The 27,660-nt window shown below is 38.5% G+C and overlaps 1 protein-coding gene and 1 pseudogene across 7 annotated transcripts in view; one reads left to right on the forward strand and one right to left on the reverse strand.

Moving 5' to 3' along the window:
* Positions 1-2,517: 2,517 nt before the first annotated feature.
* LOC116070887 lies at positions 2,518-2,940 on the forward strand (annotated as a pseudogene).
* Positions 2,941-7,055: 4,115 nt separating this feature from the next.
* Rab28 (RAB28, member RAS oncogene family) overlaps positions 7,056-27,660 on the reverse strand; it is a 73,230-nt gene continuing 52,625 nt past the window's right edge. For 4 of the 7 annotated variants that reach the window (XM_031342062.1, XM_031342068.1, XM_031342066.1 and 1 more), the window contains 3 exons: positions 17,570-17,673; positions 14,794-14,871; positions 7,056-7,948 (listed from right to left, as the gene is read on the reverse strand). In XM_031342062.1, the coding sequence (XP_031197922.1) occupies positions 7,856-7,948; positions 14,794-14,871; positions 17,570-17,673 (275 nt within the window). In that variant the 3' untranslated portion in view covers positions 7,056-7,855. Of the gene's footprint in view, positions 7,949-9,088; positions 9,184-14,793; positions 14,872-17,569; positions 17,674-27,660 lie in introns of all 7 variants that reach the window. The other 3 variants (XM_031342064.1, XM_031342063.1, XM_031342065.1) reach the window with 3 other exon arrangements.

The raw sequence follows: 27,660 nt of genomic DNA on the forward strand, positions 1-27,660 counted from the left end.
AGTGAGAAAATCCAACTTAATGGGGACTGTAGATATTTTTTCCTATGTTTTTAGCAGCATTCATATATATGCTGATGTTAATTAATTCTCTAAGTCTGTTCATTCATTTGAAACTATGTAATCAGCACCCCTTTTGCATGGGGACAGTAAAGATCAGGCTGCTGCACTGCATGGTCTGAGATAGGTAGCATCCCCATACCTCATCAGCTTTATAGACATGGATAGCTCACCAAAGTGTGCTAAGCCTCAGTTTCTTCATCTGTCAGGGATACTAATAATCATTATAACAGCTATATACTACTATGAAATAAACTACTCAACTGCTTCAGAACTTCAAACAATAATGATTATCCCTCATAGTTCTGTGGATCAGAAGTTTGGGGTGCTCAGCCTGATACTTTTTGTGTGGCAGTTTAAGGATGGTGGCTCTCCCCCATAGGCTCATATTTTTGAATGTTTGGTCCTTAGGGAATGGTACTAACTGAAAGGGATTAGGAAGTGTAGCCTTCTTGTTGACAGGAACCTGGTATGGCTGTTCCCTGGGAGGTTCTGCCAGCACCTGACCAATGCAGATGTCGGTGCTTGGAGCCAACTATCAGACTGAGCTAGGGAACCCCGGTGGGGGAGCTAGCCAAAGGACTGGAGGAGCAGATGAGGATTGCAACCCCACAGGAAGAACAAGGTCTTCCTATGCTGGCTGGACCACCCAAAGATCCCAGGGACTAGACCACCAACCAAGGAGTGAATAGGGAGGGACCCATGGCTCCAGATACATATGTAGCAGAGGATGGCCTTGTCTGACATCAATGGGAGTGAATGCTCCAGCATAGAGGGATGCTGAAGTAGTGGAGTAGGAGTGGGTGAATGCTGGATAGGGGAGCATCCTCATACAGGCAAATAGGAGGCGGGGTGGGGGAGAGGGCGGATGGGATGAGGGGGGTTATGGAGGGGTAACCAGGAAGGGCGATATCATTTGAGATGTAAATAAATGAAATGATTAAAAAAAAATAAAAAGGAAGTGTAGCCTTGTAATAGGTGCAGCCTTGTTGGAGGAAGTTTGCATTGGAGGTGGCTTTGGGGTTTTCAAAAGCTCAAACCAGACCCAGTGTCTTTCTTTCTCTTCCAGCTGCCTTCGGATGTAGAATTCTTAGCTACCACGTCTGTCTGCATGCCACTGTGCTACCTGTACCACAGACTAAACCTCTGAAACCCAAATGGAATGCTTTCTTCTATGAGTTACCATGGTCATGATATCTATATCTTCACAGCAATAGGATAGATATTAAGACACTTGGCTTCTTCTGAGCCTGAACTCTAATAGGAAGCCAAAGTTTCAATTACATTAAGGGCTGACTGATGCTGGAGGATGATTCTAAGCTGCTTGCACTAAAGGACTGTCAGGCACAATGTCTTTCTTATGTATCTGCCCACCACTAGAGTCCTCACTGCATGCTGTCTGGCTTCTCCCCAAAGGAGCCATTCAAGAGGCTGAGGTGAAAGTGGCAGTATCTTTAGTGGCCTGCCCTTGGAGATCACACATCATTTCTTCAGTTCCTGACTATGGGATTATATAATTTAATGTCACCAAGATGGGAAGATCATGAGGTGAGAATCCTAGAGGTCTCCTGGAAGACAGACTACACCATCCGCTATATTAGGAACACACTTATGAATAACATAGATTACCTGCATTGTCCTAAATGAGGCTAACTAACTCAGCAAGAGGGTCCCTATCTGGCTCTGCTCCAGCCCCTCTATTTCTTCTGATAAGGAAACCAAGCTGAAGGGGTTAGACTCTCTGACTGGCTGTTTCCTAACTGCACTTTGCAATGTCTTTCTCCCTAAAGAAATCCTAGGTAGAGATTGAAGCAAGATGGAGAGCTTGCTGGTGTCCCCAGACTCCATCCAACAGAAGGGCCAGCGTGTGGTTGTGCCCTCTCTGTAGCACACCACCATGTGTAGGCAGGCGTCTTGACCTTGCGACTACTTTTTTTTTCCTTTTTTTTCTTTTTTGTTTGTTTCCCTTTTTTTCTTTTTTTATTAGATATTGTCTTTATTTACATGTCATATGATTTCTCCTTTCCCAGTTTCCCCTCAAAAAAAAAAAAAAAGAACAAACCCCTGTTGCCTCCCCACTCCCCCTGCTTGCTACCCCCCTCTCACACTTGTTGGCCCTGTGGGACTGATTGCTCTGGCAGCATATGTATAGCAGAGGATGGCCAAGTCGGTCATCAATGAGAGAGAGGCCCTTGACCTTGCGACTTCTGAGACTCCTGATTCTAGTCTTTAAACGACTCATGGGTGGTAGCCCCTGTGTTCCTGTTCCTCAAACTTCAGACCTACCGGGATGTTTGATTTGGAACTGAATTCGGTGCCAAGGAGCTCATCCTGGAAAGTCTCTCTTTGGAGTAGTAGAGTTTGACCCTCCCCTGGGAACGAAAATCTGTGTGCCTAGCGACAGGTTTTAGAGGCAGTTTCTCTTCAGAATATCTTTTTCCAAATCACTTGCTAAGGATCATGGCGGTGGTAGTAAAGTGGGCAATATCAAACAGAGCTATCTGGAAGCATTTATTTCCAATCCAAAATGGAGCTTTATCTAGCACTTGTCACAAATCTACATATTCTTTTCTTCCCGATGACTACAATTGCAAGGTAGACCTGGCTTTGACATCTGACGGCAGGACAATAGTGTGCTACCACCCTTCTGTACACATCCCCGACGAACACACCAAACCCATCCCTCAACCAGATCTTTTGCATGATGAGGAAACACATGAGAAGGTACTGAAAACCAAGTTAGAAGGAAAGTGCAAGCATCTGGAGCAGGGGCCCATGGTAGAACAACTGAGCAAGGTGTTCTTCACCACAAAGCATCGCTGGTACCTGCACGGACAGTACCACAGTCGTCGTAAGAAACTGAATCCTCCCAAAGACAGATGACTACTCTTGATTCTCTGAGCATCAAGAACATTTTGCTGTGGGTCTTATTTGCCAGCTGAGAAAATGTACATGGTGTATTCAGTAAGATGGTATATAGGAAAATAATAAAAATATACTTTCATGTAAAAAAAAAAGAAAAAGAAAAAGAAAAAAAAAGAAATCCTAGGTAAGGTAAGAGTATGGGACCCACCTGTTAGAACAAAATGCTCATCAGTATTAAAGAACAGGTGCTAGTGGGAAAGCCATTAAAGGACTCTGAATGTCACACTGAGCAATTTACTTGCCCTTGATGGAAAGGCCATATGTGACCATAGAGAGGGTGTGAAGGAATGATAAACTCATGGGTAAACTCACTCCCACAGTCGTGTTTGCTGGCCACTGTGGAGGCCTCTGAGTAATCCAGGTGTCAGGGACTGAGAGCTGCATTGGAAGAAAATGGGAAGTTTGAGAGACATGGTGCCAGTAAGTCCCACCACGTAAAATCTGTGGATGTCACTAAGGCTTAAAATGGGGAGTCAAGAGGCAGAACCAAGGGTGGCCAACTGTGCTGGTATATGACTCCCACACTCTGTGCAGATGGTTCTACTTCCATGTGCAGTGTGACAGTGATGAAAACAGCTTTCTCTCATTCCTAACTCCCAAGCCCAGAAAGCTGGTACATTGCAGGCTAGAAAGAACTTATAAATGTGAGGATCCCAGCTCAGCGCACAAGATTGTCGGTACACAGTCCAGTATCTGAGAGATCTCAGGGGTTCAGATTAATTGAGACTGCTGGTCCTCCCTACAGGATCGCCCTTCTCCTCAGCTTCTTTCAGCCTTCCCTAACTCAACAACAGGGGTCAGCTGCTTCTGTCCATTGGTTGGGTGCAAATCTCTGCATCTGACTCTTTCAGCTGCTTGTTGGGTCTTTCAGAGGACAGTCATGATAGGTCCCTTTTTGTGAGTGCTCCATAGCCTCAGTGTCAGGCCCACCTCCGACAGGAAGAAAGGATTTCTTACTTTGTAAAATCTAGTTTGATATCTGTCTGGGAACCAAAGCAAAGACCTCTAGTACAAACAAGAATAAACTGTTTTAGAAATCATGATGGCTGACCATTCCCAGTCCTGTTTCTACATTGTAAGCTGCACTCCTGTTCTTGTGCAAGCTTTCCCTTTGTGATCTCAAGATGGGTGCCAATGTCCCTCAGAGCTCCACCCATTTTCATTCCACTCCACTAGGTAAAGAATCCTCTGACAACTTGAGATTTTTGTTTATTCACAACTGGTTGGTTTGAGTTTCGTTGTTCTTTTCTTTTGCTTTGTTTTTTCTTGTTCTATTTCAGACAGCTCAGCACACATCCCCATGTTTCATTAGTCCTGATGGACTTATCCCCTTATCTCTAAGCCAACCACTGATACAAATGGAGTCTATGTCCTATCAGGTTTAAGCTAATAAAAAATCCTAAAACTAAGAGTGGCTGGAAATGTGGGGGACTTTTATCAAGAATGGAAGAACTGTGGCTACGGATGGACAGACAACTGCCATAACAGGCCTGCATTTGTCTTTCCTTGAATCTTGAAACTTTTTAGAACATTTAGCATTACAGCCCACATTAGCACAGGTTTTCTATTTTAAACATCACAAACATTTAAACATTCTATTTTATCTTATTTTATCATGCTCTAGCACTGCTTCAGTGATCAACTTTAAAGGCCCTGGCTTACCTCCTCCTGGAATAACTAAGGAATCCCAGGAGTACTTCAGACTACTCCAAAACCACTCCAGAGCAGTCGGCCACATGTAATAGAGAGTGCACTTGAGAGGCAGCATCCAATGACCAGTTCTGGGTACAGACCTTTGTGTTTTTCAAAAGCTCAGTAAGCAGCAGAAGTAACCACAATATTTTTGAAATATTATAGCATGTGCTTTCAAGAGACGTGTCTAAAACTAGATGGGAAAAACTTACAATTTCTTAAATTAAAAACTGTAGACAGAAGAGGTAACCATCAAAGTAAAATGAGTATGGATTCTACTTTGTTTCAAAAATAAACCTTGAGGTATAAGAAAAGTTGGTAATGCAGAATTCAGAAACCTGCTTTCCCTATGCAGTTCTGCATGCACCTTGTGCTTGCTTTATCTGTACTAAGATTCTCAATACCTGGTCCCAATAGGGCTGAAGAAGGAAGGGGCAAGGGGACTAATTTATTGTCATCTTGATGATCAAGACATATGCTGCTCATCAATGCTCAATCGTCATTGTTGGGAAAGTGGATGGCACCTCACGGGCTAATCATAGCTTCTCCAGAACCACTCACACCCTGGCCTACTCAATTCCTAGGAAATCAATTGAGTGACACAAACGTGTAGTCAGCAAGCATCAACATCAGGCAATTCTGTTCTTGATCAAAAGCATTTTGCATGGCTCTTGGCCCTCTACTTACCAAGGGTACCCAGTCTCGGCTCCAGTTTCCCTTCATAACAGGGATAATTCTTCTCTCATCAGTTGGTATAAAAGTAAAACAGTGTGTGTGACAAGTCCTGGAATCCTCCATGGCTAAAGGCAAGCCTACAAGGGCCAGTACCTCCACTCTCCCTGCTCAGGGGCAGTCAGTTCAAATTTTAACAACATCCAGCCACACAGTTTTCACTGCCACCACAGCCCCTTCTGATTGTTGCCCCTGGATTCTCACAGTGCTCAGCTTATATGTGCACATGAAAAGTTGGAAATGTCTGAATTCCTCAAGTTTTCATATCCAGTAAAAGGCATCACAAAAGGGCCAAAGGGTGTGCTTTACCCTTAACAGAAGGAAAAGCCATGGCAAATGTAGTTTAGCCACAGGCTGCAATCAAGCGCAGCATTTAGAACAGCACCACCAACAAACTCTCTCTCCAAAGAGCCCAGAAGAATCCTTGAGAGTTCAGCTCTCACTTGTTTAGCTTCCTCTTCTGCTAAATGCCCTTGCCTGCAAACACTAGGCACAAGCTGACAGGGACAGCATGTGGACAAGGATGAAAAAATTATCACCCTGAACAGCTTTGAAGGGTGCTAAATTATTATGAATTTTAAAATAGTAATAACATGGAAAAACTAACAGAAAATCCTCTCTGAGTATGGTCACATTTTTTTTATCTCTACATTTTTTATTAGATATTTTCTTCATTTATATTTCATTTCAAGTGATACCTCCTTTCCCAGTTTCCCCTTGGAAAAAAAGGAAAAAAAAAAAAAAAAGACCTGTTCCCTCCCCACCTCCCCCTGCTCACAGAGACAGATGCTCCACCAGGTCAAGCTCTCATATCCCATCATCTTGGGCAAACACTTTTTCTTTCCTCAGTTCAGTTTCCTTAGACATACAGGACATGAACTTTACTAAAATATCTAACAGCTTTAAGCCAGGATATACAAATTTCAGCACATACATGTAGCAAGTCTCCAGAGATTGCTTACACTGAAAGACATGAGAGAAAAGATACCAGACACTGTCCTTCACTGAGTGTTCTCATAGCTTCTGAAGTTAAGAAGGCTCACAGAGAAAAGTTGTGCCCTGTGCTGCAGGACAGTAAGGGGAAGGAAGCATCCTAGAGGTGCTGATGTTCATGCCATGGAGCTGAGAAAAGCTTCGTGTATGTGTGGACTGAGGAGATGTGTGTGTATGAGGGGGGTTGGGGACGTCATTCCTACTTAAGTAACAAGTATGTGCTGAGCACTGGGCCTTTGCAGAAAATACAGAACAGTTATGACCAAGACAGAGCACGAAGCAGACAGTGTAGGAGAAGGGAGAGGGGAAAAAAGGGGGTATGGGAGAGGAGAGGACAAGAGGGGAGGGTTCCTGGCTGTGGGACCTGTGTAGCTGAGACAGAAGATAGAGTTATCAGCCAACAGACAGGAATGAATTCACAATTTTTTGTGCCCAGAACCAAGAGTGGCATGAGCTAGGCAGAAAATGGGCTGAGGCTGGTAAGAGGCCCAGAAATGTCAGGCTACAGGCTCAACTATAAACAAACCAACAGAATGCCTAGGAACTCTTAAGAAACTGACAGCACACTAGATTTCACAGGATTGCTAGCCATGTGTTCAAATCTACTTTGTTTTTCTGTAACAAAAAGAAAGATAAATGAATGAAAATCCACAAAATGTATTTTAAATAAATTTATTTATATGAGAAAAACATCTGAACATCAGGTACAGTGTGATCGATCCACAATGATCCAAGGATATCATGACTCATCTGGAAGCACTTTCATACAGTCTGTAGGAGAAATTCCATGTGGAGGATCAGCTGAACCATTTATCAAAATTCATAAAGCCATCTAAGCCAAATATGATAAAATATGCAATGACCATGATACAGTAATAAAAATACAATATCAAATACTCACTACTTGTGAGTTATAAACTACAATATAAACACATTAGGCTCCTTTTAAAAATGAAAAAATATTTCTATTACAGCCTCATTTGAAGCACTTTCAATTAGATACAGCTTTGTATATTTTACTCTTAATAGCCAGCAAAGAACACCTTCTTGAGTAACTTTCACTATCAGTGCTCTGAAGTACACTTTCACATACACAAGTTCAGATAGAAAATGATGATCAAAGCTTGGAGCATCTTCATATCTGATTAATTTTTTTTTATATCTGGGAAACAAAGAAGTGAAGATATAAAGAAGCAACATGGTTCTTCTGGAGCCAGGAGACAGTCTCAATCCAGAGAATGGATTCTCTATTCATATTTCAAAACATATGGTCCCATATCTGAATTCCTTTCAGTCCAGGGAGCTGCCCGATACTCTGAGGCAACTAAAGGATGAAGGAGCAGAGTGGGAGGAAGTATGAGCTGACTACAGAGACAGTCACTGATAAAACATGTTCCTAGGCAGCTTGAGCTCAATCCAAGGGAAGAGCAGCCAGAACTATCAATACAGTGTGTGCTCACTGAACTGCACACATGGAACTCCGAGGCGGGTTAACAGTTCTTGACATGGGCTCCTGGTTGTAGTTTACAATATCTGCCTTCACCACTCTCTGCCATAAAAGAAAAGAGTAATTATCAAGATATCAGAAAAGGCCCCTGAGCATCAATTGTTTTCTGAACTCTGGTGAATGTCTAATAACAAACATCACAGATGAAACAGGAATTGATATTAAATAACTGGCCAGAATTAATAGTCAGGTTTGGGATTGCCTTCTTTGCCTTCCCCACTTTTTTTTAAGGAAACCATTCAGTTATGAATTTTAATACTTACTGAAATTATCACGAGTTTTATTAAAAACTCACAAATCAATATGAAGATTTAAACCCTGGCTATAATTTTAGTACAAGTTAAATCATTCATGCATATTTAGTTGATAGATAAGATCATCACCATTTTTAAGATTTTCATTATTTTTTTAGTCTTTTCATGATCATTACACTTGGTCATAACTTTGTGAATTAGAAAAAGAGGTGTGTTTTAAAGGACTCACATAGAAAACAGAAAAGTCCTGAGAAAAATCCACTGTTAAAAATGTTTCCAGTTTTCAAAACATTCCTCTCAAATCACTTACTTCAAATAGTTCACTATGGGTTATGCATAATGACTCTAATAAAACATGACATAATGAGAAATTTAAAAGTCACTTTGTATCCAGGCCTATAAATCAACTTAAACCAAAAGATACCTTCACACTTCCTTCCATCTTATGCTCAGTCTAAAACAATGAATTTAGCAAAATGTCTAATACTCCATCTCGAAGCAAAAAAATTGAAATGAAAACAAACCCTCTCTTGCTTTTAGCTTTTAATAAGTCCATGCACACAGACCAAAAGAGAAGAACAATTCAAGCCTTTCTTTAAAGTAATTTTAAATAACCTTTCAATTGCCATCTATTCGGGGGACAGGGGGGAATGGTAAGTAATTATTAATGAAATAACTGCTTCAATCCTCTGCTCTACATGTATAATAAACACCCATAAAGATAAACATAATTGAAAGTAACTGAAATGGCATTTTAATTTGTTCTCAATTTTTTGTTTAATTTATAATTTTCCTGGTAAAAGACCAATTTTTCAAAGTTCTAAACCAAGACATGTCATTTTAATTAATAATGTTCCTTCATAAAGAACAAGATAATATAACTAGCCTCCACCCCCTCCCCAAATGGCAATAATTCACCCATAAGTACCTGCACTACTGTACTGAACAGACTCTACTCTGAGCAGAGCTGGGATGTTGATTATCTTCTTCCGGGTACTTGACTATTTCTGCCCTGACAATACGCTGTCAATTCCATACAACATAAACAAGATGAAGGAGAAAGAAAAAAAAGAGAAAAAGAGAAAAACAAAATCAAACGCATGCTTCACAACTGACAATAGAAGGAAACACCAACACAGAAAAATACATGAATTCAAACATGTCACAAAAGAATCAGCAGAATGTTCACACATAAAAGGAAGGAAAAATAAGAGAGACCCAATACACATTGTTCTTCATAATTCTGTCCAGCCACTGAAATAGATGACTTTAACTTCTCTGCATTGCAGAGGACTATGGAGGTATTTGTTCATTTCCTTTGACAAACATTGCTGATGATCTACTATGTCAGTCACTCTGTGCTAGGCATGCATGACTAAACCACCTGAAAGATTTATTCCTATGTTACTATAGAGCTACTGGACAAAGAACAGAAGCAGTTGTCATACAAGTTAGGTATTCAGCTAGTGAGTGGGATGCTTTGGGGACATATGGAGGACGAAAGCCTGTTGTTTCAGCCATCAAAGGTAGCGCATGCCCTTTACAGCTTTCATATTTGTAAGTTTTACTTCCCCAAGTCTTCCTCTGCTGATTACTTCGCATCCTCCTAACCACAACCTCAATATTTCCAAATTTCATATAGAAATCACTCCAAATACAATTGTGAGTCATGTAAAAAGAATAATGAAATACAACATTAAGGCACAACAGCTTTTTGCTTTCAAGAATTTTGCTAAATAAACAAAACCACAGCACTCCACATTAGTTGTTCTCTCCTTGGGGTTGGGGCTCTGAATAACCATGTACAGAGAAGTAACAAGCTCCTCACATCTTTAGATCTGAAGTGAGGAGTACTCTCTGCCTGACTGCACAGACCTGATTTCAGAAGCTCCTCTTTCCTAACAGCATATATTCATTTACTAAAATGAAAACACCTCAACATGAGTAACTGCCTGTGAAGACATTTCTTAAATAAAGATTTAATAAACACTGAGAGTGAATGAGCAGGACCCTGTAGTGTATAAATGTGGGAGGTTAGTTGGGTTCTGCATAAGTTCTCTAGGGGGTAGGATTAATTCTGGACAAGAATCTTCACTTACCAGACACTTAGCTTGGTACCATCAACAGAAGCATTGCTAACTGACTGATGAGATGGAAGCAGGGCACATCAATAAAAAGTACGTCATAATCTAACTCCCTCAACATAACTGTCCCAAACCAAAATTACCAGATTACAATGGAGAGAAGGGAATTTCACCACCATAATAATGGTGTGAAAAAATAAGTCATTCATCAAGCACAGCATTGTTTTAAGCACTATTTATAAACATAGCCAGGTTATTGAGCTATGTGTAAAACACTGGGGTCAAAGTACTAACTCATGTAAATGATCAGCTCTCATCACTCTTTTTGTCAAATTAATGAATAATCCACAAGGCAAATTTTTGCTTGGGGTCTTGACTGCTAGACATGAAGCTATGTGCCATGTTTTCAAACTTAAAGCTGCTTAGTTAGATTGTATCTGAGGTCTCTGTGTTTGTTTACTTGCTTGCTTGCTTGTTTGTTAATTGTGATTCAATCTCACTATTTTTTAATTGAGATCTGATCTCACTCTGTAGCCCAAGCAGGTCTGGAACTTGCTATATAAATTAGGTTGACTTCAAATGCACACAGATCAGAGAGCCTCCATCTATGGTGTGCTGGGATTATAAGTGTGCACCACCACACCCAGAAGTTTTAAAGTATTTGAAAACATATATTTAAAATTTTTAAATATGAATAGAAAAAAAGGGCATTTGGGAAAATCCAGTTCGCAATGTTTAGTGTGTGAGGGTTAGAGTACGGCAAACATGGGAGGTGCCTTCCTCAAGGAAGCCACTTAGAATGGCTTCAGAAGAACAATATTTGGAAAAGACAACTCTGAACTCCCTAAGGTCTCCTTAAGATTGTAGGACTGTGCTATTTGTATAGTTGAACCCTCACCAAAAATCTAGAGCACCTGCTATTTGCAGGGTCATATTTCAGATAATAAAGAATGTACATTTTAGCATTCCTATACATCTCAGACATTACAGGGATTTTTGTTTTGAAGAAACTAATATATGTCTAAATCAATCCACATAAATTCATGGTTTATTAACTACTGTGTAAAAATGTCAAGGTTTAAATCTTGTATTGAGAGTCCAAGGGAACATGGCAAAGGTCTCAGTCTGAAGGAAAAAAGCACAGGAAGGTATGCTTTCTTCACAGATCGCCTACTATATGAGTGAAGAACTGAATGCTAGACATGCTAGAAATGGCTCAGGGACATTTAAATTTCTCTCTCAAAGCTTTAACTACTACTCTGAACAATCTGAGAAACTAGAAACAATAGCCCCAGTTTTTACATTGTGATAGAGGGAAATCTGCTCAGGGGAAGGGGGGTGGTTGGTGAGGATGGAGAGGGAGAGTCAAGAAGGCAAATGAAACTATAATCTAAATTCAAAAGACAGAATGCTTGTTGCATGGCTATTGAAGTGCCTGCTGCTCTGTTGTGAAGCAGGTTCCTCTTTGTGCTCAGATGGCACTGTGGTCCCTTAATACTATGCAGTCCCCAGAAAGGTTTTCTGTATTAAAAAATCTTCTTTCTACCATTTTCTTCCTGCAAAACTTATAAAATGTACTGATAACTCAATTGATTTATTAAACTCTCAATTGGAGGCAATCTAGGTTTAAGTCAAAATAATGGAGTGTAAATACCAGTACATAGAAGAAAAACAGAAACCTCATTATAAATATTTACGACACAAACCAAGTTACTACAGCATCAAGCTACCTATGGCTGGTGACTCCGACCCATACGTCTTCATAAAATCATATGAAGGCATACTTAAAGGCATCAGTGTGACAAAAAACTTGTTAAATATACAATTTGAATATATATGTATCATATGTATATACATGATATATCATACATATATATGATATATTGTGTTTATCTGTATATACATATATACCTATATTGTTGTGTTGTGGTTGTTGTTTTCATCTGGAGTTTCTGGAATGAATTTTTCAATGTGTTTCCACTGAGAAATATTGACTGTGAAACTGATTAATGAACTGATATAGGTACAAACTCACCTTTCTATAAGATGTAATAATGAAACTTCTATCACACACAAAATTCTGACAAACACAAAGGAGGGAATTGTAGTACCTTAAATTCACCTTCAGATGAATGAATTAAAATGTGGCCTATTCAACAAATGGTGCTGGGGAATGAGATAACCACAAGTAAAAGAATAAAACTATATCCTTATCCTATAGAAGATATCCTCCACAAAATCAGTTCAAAGTGGATCAAAGACCTCAATGTGGTTTTTAAAAATGTAAGTGAAAAAGAGACAAGATATTTCAAGATACAGACAGAGGCAAGAACTTTTTGCAAAGGACTCAGGAAATGACAGCAAGAATATGAAACAGCTTACACATAGTAGATGAAACACCTAAGGGAAGTGACTGTCCACAGAATGGAAGCGAAGCTTTTCCAGCTAGCTATACATCTAGTAGGGGATTTTTATCTACAACATACTAAAAAATAAATAAATAAAAACAAGAAACACCAGTCAAACAATCCAACCAGTAAGTGGGTAAAATTTATCAGTAAAAAGTAAAATTAACATAAAAAATGGTCAACATTCTTAGTTATCAAATACAAATCAAAACTATATTAAGATTCTATTTTACTGGTTGGTAGTGGCACATGCCTTTAACCCTAGCACTCAAAAGGCAGAGGTATTAGGATCTCTGTGAGTTCAAAGCCAGCCTGGTCTACAGTCAGTTCAGGACAGTCAGAGCTACACAAAGAAATCATGACTTGGAAACAAACAAACAACAAATAAACAAGAAAAAAAGAAAAAAGATTCTACCATCTCATCATAGTTAATATGGCTACCATTAAGAAAATAAAAGACAGTAAGTGCTGGTAAGCATGGGCAGGAGCACTGTGAACTCATGCACTGTTAGTTTAAATATAAGATATTAACTATGCCAAATAGTGTGAAAATCAGTGTAAGGAATCTTTTCATTAGAGAACTAAAAAAGATCTACCATAGCCAGCTTCTCTTTAGTTCTAAAGGCAATATATCATAAAGATCCCTGTACATCCATGTTTACTACAGTACTATTCACAACACTCATCCTATGGAATTAGATATACAGAGGTATATACAGAAGTAAAAGTGATTAGTAAGTACATGAAAACATTTTCAACACCTTAACCATCAGGAAAAAGCAACAAAACTACACTGAAATTCTTTCCCATCCCAGTCAGTATGGCTATTGGCTAAAAAAAAAAAAAAAAAAAAAAAAAAAAAAAAAAAAAATCATTCTGGCAAGGATGTGAATGTACCTCTGTAAACTGCTGGTGGGAATGGAAACAAGAGAAGCCACTATAAAAATCAATCCAATAACTGAAACTGAACCTACTATATGAGCCAGCTATATAACTCTTTACATGAAAAGGAATCTAAGTCAGGACACTACAGAGGTACCTGCACACCCATGTTTACAGAAGAACAACTATTCACAACAGGCAATGCTTGGGATCAGCCTAGGCATCAAGCAATGAGTGAACATATAAAGAGATGGGATGGATGCATATATACTGTGTAGTTCAGTTCAGCCAAAGAAAAGAATGAGTATGCAGATAGTACTGGAGATGAGTGTGTTAAGAGAAATAAGCCAGAATCACAAAGATAAATACTACACTTTCTCTCATGTGCATACTATTTATATATAAAATATCATGCTATATACATATATGTATGATACAAAGTAAAGGAGAAAAGGGAGCTAGCTAGCTCTAACTGCTTTAACACATATTCAACAGTAGTAAGAGGACATCACAGAACTACTTTTTACAATAATCAAGTAAATATTGAAAGAGGTGAAAAGATAACTGTTTTCAGTTTCAAGGAAAGGTGGACAGAAGTATTTAGGAAAAATATTAGCTTGTTGTTTCTAACCCTATTGCTCTTGCTCGAGGTTTTCATTCTATAAAATGTGTGACTTTACAGAACAACTACAATGACATTTTTAAGCTCTGAACTGTTGATATTTGATTATTTACTCATAAGATTATCTAGAAATAGTGAAAGAACATGGAAATCTTCAGTAACTAATGTTATTAGAGTAACAAAATAATATAAAGGAATAACATTATTGCATGTCTTTTAAAGAACAGATAACCCTAAAGAAATATGAAATGCTAGCAGGGCCTATAACCCCACACTTTGGAGGTAAAGGTAGGGGAAGCCACCAGAGGCTACACAGTCAGGTTCTCTAATGAAAAAAAAAAAAAACAAGAAACAAAAAGAAAACACAAAACATGATTCGCTGAACCTTAATCCATTAACTAAGAACTGATAAAATTTTATTCATTTTTTTCCACCAAAAGAGACAAAACTGCTAGGCTATCATTATTGTGTAAAAAATTCATTTTTCATGTTCTCTAATAAACACTCATTCATACATGGAATCTATTTCCAAGGTTTTGAGTGACATGTATATAGAATAAATGGGGAAGAATTGATGAATAAAAAATTGTCACAAGAAATTCATTACTTTTTAAAATATAAATTTTAAGATAATCACCTGTGACTGTTCTATTTCTGCTTTGTTTAATTTGATTCCCAGGATTTCTGCTGCAACTTTCTGAAAACACAGGAAGACCTACATAACAAAAATAAGTTTAAATGATTTAAAACAGGCATGCTTCAGTTACCTTCAATTATACTGAACTTTCTAAAGAAGCATAAACAGCAAGTATTTCAACAATGGCTCCATTTGTCAAATATGGCAACACATAAAATGAAATCATTTTTAAAGAATTAAGCCACAATTTGAAAATATAAGCAATTTATTGAATTAGTCTAAACATGCATTTATTAACAAAAATATTTTTAAAGATTTTTAATGATTTATTTTTATTTTATGTGTTTGAGTTTTCTACGTATATGTGTTTATGTACAGCATATGTGTACGTGGTATCTGTGGAGGTAGAAAAAGATGTCAGATCCCCTAGAAATGGAGTTTACAGGGGACTGTAAGCCACCATGCGGATGTGGGATCCAAACTAAGGTCCTCTGCAAGAGCAGCCAGTGTTCTTAACAGCTGAGCCATCTCTCCAGCCCCATTTTATAGGATTTAACATAACAATTACAATAACAAATCTAAAGAACACACCAGCATATCTAATAGCATAATAAACTCCCACAGCTCCTGAAGAAAATTAAAATAAGTTCACTTATACTTTACAGCTCTGGTGTTTCAATATCAGTTCTATGGCTGGTCTCCTGAACTGGCTTTCTTCTGTTTTAACAAGTCTTGCTTTCCAAACCATTAACACTTTTGGTTCTCTTATCAATGTGCAAACTCTCCATTATTCCCTGAGTAAAACAACTTGGTATTATTTACTATGTTTTATCTGTTCAGGGTAAAGAAGTGATAGAGTCCATTACAGCCATCCACTATAAATATTTCTATAAACATCCTTCAACATGTATTTGGCTTTGCCAGGTCCTCTATAACCTCTGGAGCTTCAGCCCTAACCATTTGTACTGTATACCTTGCTCTACAACTATCCTACCATGTTTCTAGTCCAATTTACCTCAGGATCATTTACTAAATATAAGTCACAACGTTCCTAACTTAATTATTTCTAGGGGACTAGAGAGAGGGCTCAGAAGTTAAGAGTGCTTACTGCTTCTCCAGAGGATGCAAGAGTTATTTCTCAGCACCCACATGGTGGCTTACAACCACCTCTAACTCCATTTTCAGAGGATCCTATGCCCTCTTCTAGCCTCCATGGGGTCCTGCACTCATGTGGGATACAGAAAAGAACTCCCACAGACAGGCACATACATATAAATATAAAAACAAATCTTTAAACAAATATCAGCCATAAGCAAGGCCCTAGCCCTAGAACCAAATGAAAGGAAAAAGAAAAACCTAAGTTAAAACACTGGACAGCAGCCAAGCATGTGATTCGTGTCTTTAATGGCAGCACTTGGGAGGCAGAGACAGGTGGATCTCTGAGTTTAAGTCCAGCCTGGTCTTCAGAGCAAATCCCAGGACAGTCAGAGCTACATAGAAAAGCCCTGTCTCAAAAAACAAACAAACAAAAAAATGAACAAAAAACTGGACAGGGACAAATAATTGCAAGAGTGGTAACAATCAGTTATTGTCTCTAACATGAATGTGAACATAGTATTGTTTAACCAATAAAAAATAGGAGTAGTTAAATAGAAAGTGAATAGTTAGCAAAGTATAACTTTCACCCTAAACTCTCATGAAAGAAATTCAAAATTAGCTAGGTTTTTACTGTTGTATATTGCTGTGTTCTTATTTGTGCTGCTCTACCACTGGGGCAAAGCTTTAAAAACAATTAAATCCTTAGTATTACAACCAATGGACTAGCAATCTTACAGTGCTAAGAAAAGAATAGGTTAATTTAGTCTTTTCTGGTGAACATCTGGTAACATGTTTTAATCTCCAGTCAAAGAATCTATCTAAAGGAAATAAAGCATTAAAAGTTACTAAAATTTCATAATAAAACTCACATTTGATATTTAGAAAAAATCCTACATGTCCAAGAACAATAGTGCATCAATTTTTGAACATTTAATAAATAACTAAGCTTATTTTATAACATTAAGTGACATGGAAAATTTTTTACAGATAAAACGTTAAATAAAAGAAACACAATATAAAACCACTAGACCATAACGTTAGTGTTTAATGAACATTTGTTTTGGTTAAAATGGTAGGCCTGAAATATCATTACTTGAGCTCACAAACCATATCTCTATCACTCAACATCTATGCAGAGTGAACCCTGTGACAGGAGCTCTAGAAGATTAACCTACACAACAGAGACAATCAGACTCATACACACTTGCCACAAAGTAAGCAGCACAGTGAGGCCTTCAGTGAAAGAACACAGAGCATCCTCTGAGGGTCTGAGTGGGCATCCCTAAACGTCCGAATTATGGGGGACTTGAGTATTTTATAATTCTTGTTAAATCAACTATAAAATTAGCAAGCCAAAATAAGCATTCTCATATTTCTATTTATAATTTATTTGTGATGCTGTCTTCCAAAAGCATCACAGTGTTCCTTGTGGAGAAGTAGAAGTGTACTTCCTGGGAAGGGGGGGACATCCTCTTGGAGACAGGGTGGAGGAGGAATGGGATGAGGAACTGTGGGAAGGCAGACTGGAAGAGAGGTAACAACTGGACTGTAAAAAAATGAAAGTAATTTTAAAAAAAAGAAAGAAAGAAAGAAAAGGAAAGAAGAAGTAGAAGCATACTTCCCAGGAATATCAGAAAGATAAAGCATCACTTACAACACACTCCACTGTTTTACTTACAGAGTCTCCTGTCTTGGCCGAAACAAAGTGGCTACTAAAACCATTTTCCTGGCAAAATCGTAAGTGTTTATCCAGTTTTACTGTTCGCATATGCTCCAAGTCAACTAGAAAATGTTAAAGAGAGAACAAAACTCAATATTAGAATCAAAAAAGTATATTTAACATGTTTAACACTTAACTTTACAATATCATTTCCCACTGTGTAATATTGGGTGATTTTTTTAAACTTCTTTGTACTTTGGTTTCCACATTTATAAACTGTGAACAATAAATATACCTATTTAATACATCATTCTTTCAGAAGTAGCCAGAATTAGATAGTGAACAAGGACTGGCAAGTAAGTGCTCAAAAATTATAGCATCACCTATATAAATCCGCACACCATGACAAAGTTCAAAACACATCTGCTCAATATACTACATTTAAGCACAGTTACTAACTGCAGATAGGACACACAAAAACAAGTATATTTGGCTGGAAATAGTTTAATTACTTATAAGATAATTCAATAATTAGAACAATTCTGAAATCTTTTATATTCTATAGTGCTATATTAATTTACTCACACTACAGCTTCCTTTCATAGAGACTCAGCTGCTTTCCAAACTGTTAACAGTATTGACTTTGAGGGTAGTGAGCAGGATATATTTCCTGGGCTTTAAAGCACAGTATATAATTCATATTTAATACTAATAGCACACTATTTTTTTTTTCAGATGAAATCCTTTACTGAGCGGTTTCTTGTTCACAACACTATAACCCTCTAAAGGTTTATTTAATGATAACAAGTTGTACAACAAATATAGTCACATGACTTAAAATGTAATTAAGCTCTTTGAGTCAGCAGAGAAAACTTTTTTAAAAATGTAAACTGCTTTCCTGAGAAAGAGACCTAGCCTATTTGTAAAAACTTAGAAGTTTGCATGTCTAGCAACTGATTATCACCTGAAAACGCTTTCTCATTTCATAAAAGGTTTCATAGAAAATAATATTGAGTTTTTAGTTTGAAGGCTAAAGTTTCTCTAGGAGAGTTCTGAACCAACACAGGAATCTTGCACCCCACTTATACTGCTGACCTTGGAAAATAGGGAGATGATTTTTTTTATTTTGTTTCATTTTTATTTCTTCCTGGCTGAATGAAAATAAAAAATACAAATACCTAGGAGCAACACTAATTGAACTTAGCAAGTTGTATTTATAACTTTACATGAATATACATGTAACAAAGAAGAAGCCATGAATTTGAGGTAAGAGGGAGCACTGAGGGGAGATGGAAGAGGAAATTGTAAATACAGTACTCATGTATACATGGATGAACCTCATTTTGTTTTCTTTTTTATTCAGTCTGAGATGTCAGTCCATGGAATGGTGCCATCCACAGTGAGCACGTCAATCAGCCTAATGTAAATAGTCCCCTGTAGGCATCTCCAGAGATGTGTTTCCTAGGTAATTCTAGATCCGATCAAGATAAATAAAGAATAACCATCACATGAGATATTAGAACAAATTATGAAGCAGGCTAGGTTTTTTTTTTAATTTAGACTAAAGTAGAGATAGTTTAAGCAGGCCAGCTATGGTATTTGCTTTACCCTCTTTCAATGTTAAAATCAAGAAAAATGACATTCTGTGTAGAACTAAAGAAAAAAAATGATGTACATTCTCAACACAGAATTATTTGTCTACTTTGATTAGGATGAAAACATAATTCTGAAAAAAAAGCACAACTGTTTCATGAATCACAGAAAACAGTGTGTTTTTAATGATATTGTCTTTGCAGCACAAACTGTTGAAGAAGCTGCTCATTGCTCCTCCTTACTTTTTCCCAAGTCAAACTACTAACTTAATCCAAGAACTACCAACAATAGTTTTGCACATTATGATTTATTGTAAGGCCTATTCACAGTGTAATGTTATTCTGGAGTCGGCTTCACCATAGTAAGAAATAGCCCAGGAATCAAATAAGCCTTCACTTAAATGCTGAGATTGTCATCACATTTACCAAACAAGAAGCCTTCCAGAGACAATACAGAAAGCCCAGAGAAAACCTCAAATATACACCAAGACAATGCCTAGCAAAAGGGTCAAGCCATCAGTGTAGAAAGAACCATCTCTTCAAGAAATGATACTGGGAAAACTAGATATCCACTTGCAAATGAATGAGCATGGAAAGTTATATGTTAAAGCTTAACTCAAAGTGGATTATAATACCTAAATGCAAAGCTCAAATCTCAAACTGTTGAAGGAAAAAGCTTCAAGACATTGGAATTAATATAAACTCAGATATCAGATTGAAAACACAGCATCAGAAGAAAGAAACAAATGGAACTACATCATACTTAACAATGCTTACACATCAAAGCACACAAGAAAGTAAAGAGTCACTAAGGTATTACTATGCAGAAGATATTTTATATTTTAACTTTTAATATACTTTTGAAAGTCTTACAACTTGACAACAGAAAACACACCCAATTAATAATAGACAAAGGACTTTCTAGACATTTCGTCCAACATGATAGTATCATCTGAAATATGAAAATCAAGACAGCAGAGAGAATAACTCATACCCATTAGAATGACTGCCATATCAATATATTTAATATTTTATGTATTTATATATTTAACATATTTAATATATATATCAACCCAAGGACATGTCCCAGGCCCCCACAGTCCTAGAGTGGCTAAAGAGAGAAACCCAAGTGCCTACCCCTAGCCTGCAGTGAGCACCAGTATGATGAGCAAATATGTGAAGGATGGATGGATAGGACAGAGAGAATACAGTGTGGAAAGATGGAAGAGAAAGTGAAGCTGAGCAGTTCAGACAATGTGGAGAGAGGTAGAACCAGAGACCCAATGGCAGTGAGGAACAGGCGGATATGAGGAGCCTATACAACTGCCTCTGGCTATGAAGCGGTCTGGCTCAGGCTGCTGCCAAAGACCATGACTCGGTAGGTTCAGGATCCTACTGCAATCAGGGTCTGTGCTGATATTTGGTGGCCATCTGGATGTCTGGGCTGCTGCTTGAGACCAAGTTGATGTCTGGGAACATACTGTCACCAGCAGCCAAACTGATCTGAGTCGTGCCCGGAACTGCCACTGAGGGCCATGTCTGAGCCCATAGTCCTGCTGTTCTGGGGTCTGTGTTGATGTCTGAAACTGAAGTTACCTCCAAAAGCCATGTGGATGTCAGTGGCCTGGGCTGGGTTGCCACCTGAGACCATGTGGATGTCTGGGGCGCATACTCATCTGAGTGGCCTGTGCTACCACTTGAGGCTATGGTGACATCCAGGCCCATGCTACTGCATACTTGTCAGGGAAGGAGGTCTGCTTCTGCAGTCCTATCACAGCCAGAGTGAGTTGATGTCCAAGGACTGTATTACCAGCAAAGTCCATGCAGATGTCACTAGCCTGGGCTGACACCTGAGGTCATGTTGATAGTGGCATGAGTGAGGGAAGGAAATCACACACACACACATACAATCTCTCTCTCTCTCTCTCTCTCTCTCTCTCTCTCTCTCTCTCTCTCTCTCTCTCTCTCTCTCTCTCTCTCTCTCTCTCAGCTATAGCAAGTGGATGAGCTGGCCAAAGGCCTCACCTGGGTAGCACTGTAGAGCTATCCCTGGTGATGGGGCCTGGGTGAGCCAGCTCTAAGGATGTGAGAGCAGAAAAGCTGGCTCTGTCCCTTGCCTGAGCAAAGTGGGAGAGCCTGTCCCAGTGGTGCTGTGTGGCAGTGCAGGTGGGCTAACCAACTCAGCTTCTACCCAGGTCCAGATCCAAGGTTCTGAGTTAACCCACTCCAATCATGTTGATAGTGACATGAGTGCAGGAGAGAAGCCCCTCCCCCAGCACACACACACACACACACACACACACACACACACACACACACACCCTATAGATGGGGTGGATACTTCATCTATGAAATGCTGGGGTACATGAATGGTCCAGTCCTACAGATCCACAACTGCAGGACCAACATAACACAGGTCAACAACAGGATATCTTAGAAGAGTCCCTATGAGGATCCAGTATTGATAGTATAGCAAAAGTCAGAGATCTCAAACCAGACCAGTAATGTATTGTAATGAACATTTGCAAGTAAAGCTGTTTGGGCAAAAGTCTGTACTAAGTGAAACACTGTGACACACAGCAGCAGCTTCCATGGAGAGATGGTTTTCTTGGGTTTTGTTTTTTATTTCTATTTTCTGTTTGAAGGAAAATTGCAAGAGCAGAGGGCAGATATGAATGGACAGGAAGATGAATGGGACTGGGGTATACAATGTGAAATTCACAAAGAATCAATAAAATATTTTTAAAAATAGCAGTAAGTGTTGCTAAGAATGTGCAAACATTGAGACATTTGTGTGCTAAGGCAGAAATATTGAATGGCACAAGTTGTAGAAAACAATATGGAAGATACTCAGAAATTCAAGGTCTTGCTACCATATGATCTATCAATCTCACTTCTGAAATTAAAAGTTGGGTATTGAAAAAGAACTTTTGCACACCCACGATCATAACAGCACCAGAGACAAGAGACAAGAAATGGAAATGAACTCAAATGTCTATTAATAGATGAATAAACCAAAGTGCTAAGTACAAAATGGTTATTCAGCCTTTAAGATGAAGAAATCCTGTCTCACACTTCAACTTGTAGTTACTGGGCCAAATGAAACAAGCCAGTCATTAAAAGAACAATACTGTATAATTCCAGTTACAGTAAATATTTCATATGCAAACAGATGATCTTTACTGTTGAACTTTACTGAGCAAGAAAGAAGATAAGATCATACATAAGGAGTCTTCATTTAAGTAACAACTGCTTCTAGGGTTGGAGAGAGAGCTCAGCAGTTAGGTGAACTTGCTGCTCTCTTAGAGAATCTGAGTCTGGTTCCTACCATCTACATTGTAGATCATAATTTCCTGTAACTCCAGTTCCATGACCACTTCGGGCACCCGCCCATACATGGAAACACAAAGAGAAACATGCACATAAATAAAAACACAAGTAAACCTTTTGAAGTAAATAAATAAATAATCCCAACTACTTAATTGTCTATATTAGAACAAATGTAAAAATATATATGGGCTGTATGTAGCCATAGTTCTTTCTTGGACAGGAAGTAAAGGTTGGTAGTAAAGAATATATTCTTGCCAGGCATGGTGGTATTAGCCTTTAATCCCAGCACTTGGGAGGCACAGGCAGGAGGACCTCTTAAATTTGAGGTCAGTCTGGTCTACACAGCAACTTCTAGGACAGCCCGGACTCCATGGTAAAACCCTGTCTCAAACCATCAAACCATTATCGCTGAAAACATACAAACAAGTAACATTATACAGACTGAGTATGTTGTAATTATGTAGTTAGGAATGTACACACATGTCCTTGTGGGTGGGATATATCAGAAAACCTTTAAATGTTCCAGTGACTTCCACTGGTCACACAGATATTAACTGTTTCTAAATTCATAAAGTATTTAGAAGAAAATTACACATGATAAAATGTTACACTCTTACAGATATTATAAATATTACTTTCTGTTCCCATGTTGTACATACAAATGATTATATATCTTTAAATATCAAAGTAGAAGACAGTACATGAACACATAAATAGTTGAGCTTTTTCTTCCTTCTTCAAGTCATAAGAATCCTATTCATTTATCAGCCTAATTATTCAAATTAACTGCAGGCTATAAAAATCACACAAAATAACAAAAAAATATAAGGTATTTCAATTACTTATTTAAAGCACAATAACACATGGCTGGAGAGGTGGATCTGTGGGTAAGAACAATATACCACTTTTATAGAGAACCCAGATTCAGTTGCCAGCACCCAGTTCATAATTGTCTATAACTCTAGTTCTATAGGATCTGATAATTTTTTCTGTTATCCATGGACATAAGGCATGCATATATACATACACATACATATAGACAAAACCCTCAAACACATAAAAAAGCAAATGCATAAATTTTTTTAAATAAACAGATAAGGCATATCTTAAATTGAGGAAATCAATAGGAGCACCTATTTTGCCTCATACTACACTAATGAGCACAAATAAGAAGTAGGTAAATACACTAAGAACACCATCAATAGGACAAATCGGCAGTTGACAACATGGGAAAAGATCTTCACCAACCCTATATCTGACAAAAAACTAATATCCAAATATATTTAAAAACTCAGGATATTAGACATAATAATCAAATAACCCAATTTAAAAATGGGGTACAAAGTTAAACAGAGAATTCTCAAGCACTTAAATGTTGGACTCCTTAGTTATTAGGGAAATGCAAATGGAATGACTCTGAAATTCCATCTTACACCCATCAGAATGGCTAAGATCATAAACTCAAGTGACAGCACATGCTAGCGAGGGTGTGGAGCAAGGAGAACACGCCTCTATTGCTTATGAGAGTATAAACTTACACAGCTACTTTGAAAATCAATTTGGTGATTTCTCAGAAAATTGGGAATAGTTCTACCCTGGGACCCAGCCATGTCATTCCTGGGTATATAGCCAAAAGATGCTCCACTACACCATAGGGATACTTGCTTAACAATGTTCATGGCAGCTTTATTTGAATTAGCCAGAAACTAGAAACAAACTAGATGTCCTTCAACTGAATAATGGATAAAGAAAATATGGTATACCATACACATAATGGAATATGTACAATTCAGCTATTAAAAACAAAGACATCATGAAACTTTCAGGCAAATGGATAAAACTTGAGAATACCATCCTGAGTGAGGTAACCCAGACTCAGAAAGACACACATGGTTAAGTACTCACTCATAAGTGGATATCAGCTATAAAGTGCAGACCCAAAGAAACTGAGTAATAAGAAGGGTTTAAGGGAGGATAGATGAATCTCACTCGAAGGGGAAACAAAACAGTCATCTGAGATGGATGGAGAGAGAGAACTAGGTGAGAGAGGAGGTGAGGAGGGGTACAGGGATGGAGATCAGGTAGGGTTGTTGGAAGTGAAAATGGGAATTGGTAGGCGGCATCTCTGAGACTAGCTCAAGACCTGGTACAGGGATAGTGATGGGGAATCTATAGGGGTGACCCTAGCTGAGATTCCTAGCAGCTGGGGATATGGTGACTGAAGTGGTCACCTCCTATAACCAGTTGGGACTTCCAGTGAGGGAGGAGGGCAACAACGCACCTACAAAATCTTCAACCCAAATTTTGTCCTGCCTACAAGATACGTAAGGATAAAGATGGAACAGAGATTGGATGAAGGGCCAACCAAATGACTGGGCCAACTTGAGTCCCATCCCATGGGAGACAGGCAACCATTGACACTACTAATGATATTCTGCTATGCTTCAAGACAGGATCCTAGCACAACTGTCTCCTGAGAGGCTTCATCCAGTATCAGATGAAAACAGATAGAGACTCACAGCTTAACATCAGGCAGAGCTCAAGGAGTCCTGTGGAAGAATGGGGAATAGAATTGAGAGAGCCAGAGGAATCAAGGACACCACAAGAATACCTACAGAGTCAACTAACCCAGGCCCATGAGGGCTCACAGAGACTGAACCACCAACTAAAGAACATGCAGGGCCTAGACCTAGCCTCCTACACATTTGTAGGAGATGTGCTGATTGGTCTTCATGTGGCCCTCCTAATAACTGGAGCAGGGGTTGTCTCTGACTCTGTTGCCTCCCACTGGGTCCCCTCCCCCTACCTGGACTGCCTGGTTGGGTAAGGGTGGGACAGAATTTACTTAGTCCTGCGGGGACCAAATGTCCCAGGGTAGGGTGGAATCCAGGGGTGGGGAGGCTTCCTCTTCTCCTCAAAGAAGGGAAAAGGGTCAAGGGGGAGAGATTTATAAGGGCAGGGCAGAGAGGTGTTGGGGGGTGGGGTGGGGTGGGGCTGTGATCTGGATTTAAAGTGAATAAAAAAATAAGTTATTGAAAAAAAGAGGTGAGCACTATAAATATTACTCTTCACCACTGTGAGAGAGAAAAGAATGATAAACAAGCTGACATGCAAATAAATGAGTCTTCTGAGCATGGTGGTGCACATCTGAGATCCCAATACTTAGAAAGCAGTAGCAGAAAGATCATGAGTTTAAGGGCAGCCTGAGCTATATAGTGTAAAGATGGTATCCTGGGCTTCATATGGAGACCCTCCCCTCGATACCTATCCAAATAAACAAATAAGGATATTACAACAATTATCATAATCCAAAATGAAGAGGCAAAGGCTGACGACATAGACAACATCATAGTGAAGAAAAGAATGAGGTATAAATATAAAGCAATTGCAATATATGTGAGAGCCATGGAGCTGTGGAAGACCTTCCTCCTTGATCTGAGACCTAAAGGATTAAAATAAGGTATTACAATGCGTAAAATAAAGCAAGTTAGGAGTTTAAAAGAGAACTGTATTTCATTCACCTTATTCAGGATTTCCACAGCAACTATCTACACAATTACTGATCATTGTGGTCAAAGCAATAAATAAAACAATAGATTTTTAAAACCTTGTATAAAGTATAAGCAGAGCTGATGAGATTAAGTGATACTCAATTTTAAAATTTGAAACAGTTTATAACAAACTTTATCATTATGCTGGCCTTAAACGCAGCAGCTTACTGATTTCCCATGTACTTCTTTTCCACCACTCAATCATAGTATGGTTTATAATTAGGTCTATAGTTAATGACTTTTTTCATTCAAATCAGTAACTACGCTTTGTAAAAAAGTGAAAATACTCTGATTCTTATTAGTTAAACTATTAATGTCCAATGTCTGTCACAGAAAACAGCATTCAAAATATCAACTATTTTTGCTCTGACTCATACTACATATAACAGCAGCAACAACATTCTCTGTGAAATGATTATAAAGGCTGCCACAACTGATCATAAAGAAGTAAAAGCAAAATATAAATGCAGCACTTGTGTAGATTTTCACAGTAATTTTTAGGTTATCAAGGAAACATCTACAGTGTTGATCTGGTTATACTCAATTCAAACAAACTACTTGTCACATTAACTACCTCCAGGAAGTTACTCCAAACACAAAATAAACTGTTTATGCCCCTACTCAGATAGATAACATGACAGATTGTTATTAGTTGAAGACAGATGAGATACATTAATTTGATTGTGAGCATGTGTTTAATTTTACCCTGCCATGTACACTCTCTAATGCTGTCCTTCTATGATGCCATAGTAAATCATGCCATATTCGAAAAATTGCTAATGCAAGAAAATAAAAAAAAAAAAATGACCAGAACTTGACTTTAACTTTGCAGTTTCTTAAATTAACCTTTTTACCAAAGAAACTATCTTCACTACTACTGAGCTCCACATAGGGTATAAAAGAACACTGCCTTCAAAGACGCTACTTTCGTTTCTAAAGTCAGTTTAAAGATGTGAAGACAAATTTAACATTTTTCTATACACTAACTTTTTTTAATGAGCTGCCTCAACTTTCCAATTTCTACTGACCTGTTTATCCACTAGAGGAAGTACATCTTACAATGATAATACTATCCATATTTGTTGCAAGCATTCTCTTCGGACGTTAGGATCTTCCTTTCAGATCTTTCATAGTACTTTTGAGAAACAACTAACCAGGAGCCTAGGGTACTCCCAAAGACTAAACCACCAACCAAAGAGCATACATGGGCTGGACCTAGCCCCCCCCCCCCGCCATACACACACACACACATATGTAGCAGATGTGCAGCTTGGTCTTCATACTGGTCCCTCAACAACTGGAGCTGGGACTCTCCCTCATACTGCTACCTGCCTGTGGATCTTCTTCCCCTAACTGGGCTACCTTGTGTGGCTTCAGTGGAAGAGGATGTGCCTAGTTCTGCAGAGATTTGATGTGCCAGGGTGGGTTGGTACTCAGGTGACAGCAGATGCTGGAGAGGTTATGGAGAAAGAGGAACATTACTTCATTGCTGGTGGGATTGCAAACTGGTACAACCACTCTGGAAATCAGTTTGATGGTTCCTCCAGAAATTGGACATAGTTCTACTGGAGGACCCAGCTATACCACTCCTAGGCATATACACAGAAGATGCTCCAACATGTAATAAGGACACATG

The sequence above is a fragment of the Mastomys coucha genome, unplaced genomic scaffold (assembly GCF_008632895.1).
Source record: "Mastomys coucha isolate ucsf_1 unplaced genomic scaffold, UCSF_Mcou_1 pScaffold22, whole genome shotgun sequence".
Lineage (NCBI taxonomy): Eukaryota > Metazoa > Chordata > Mammalia > Rodentia > Muridae > Mastomys > Mastomys coucha.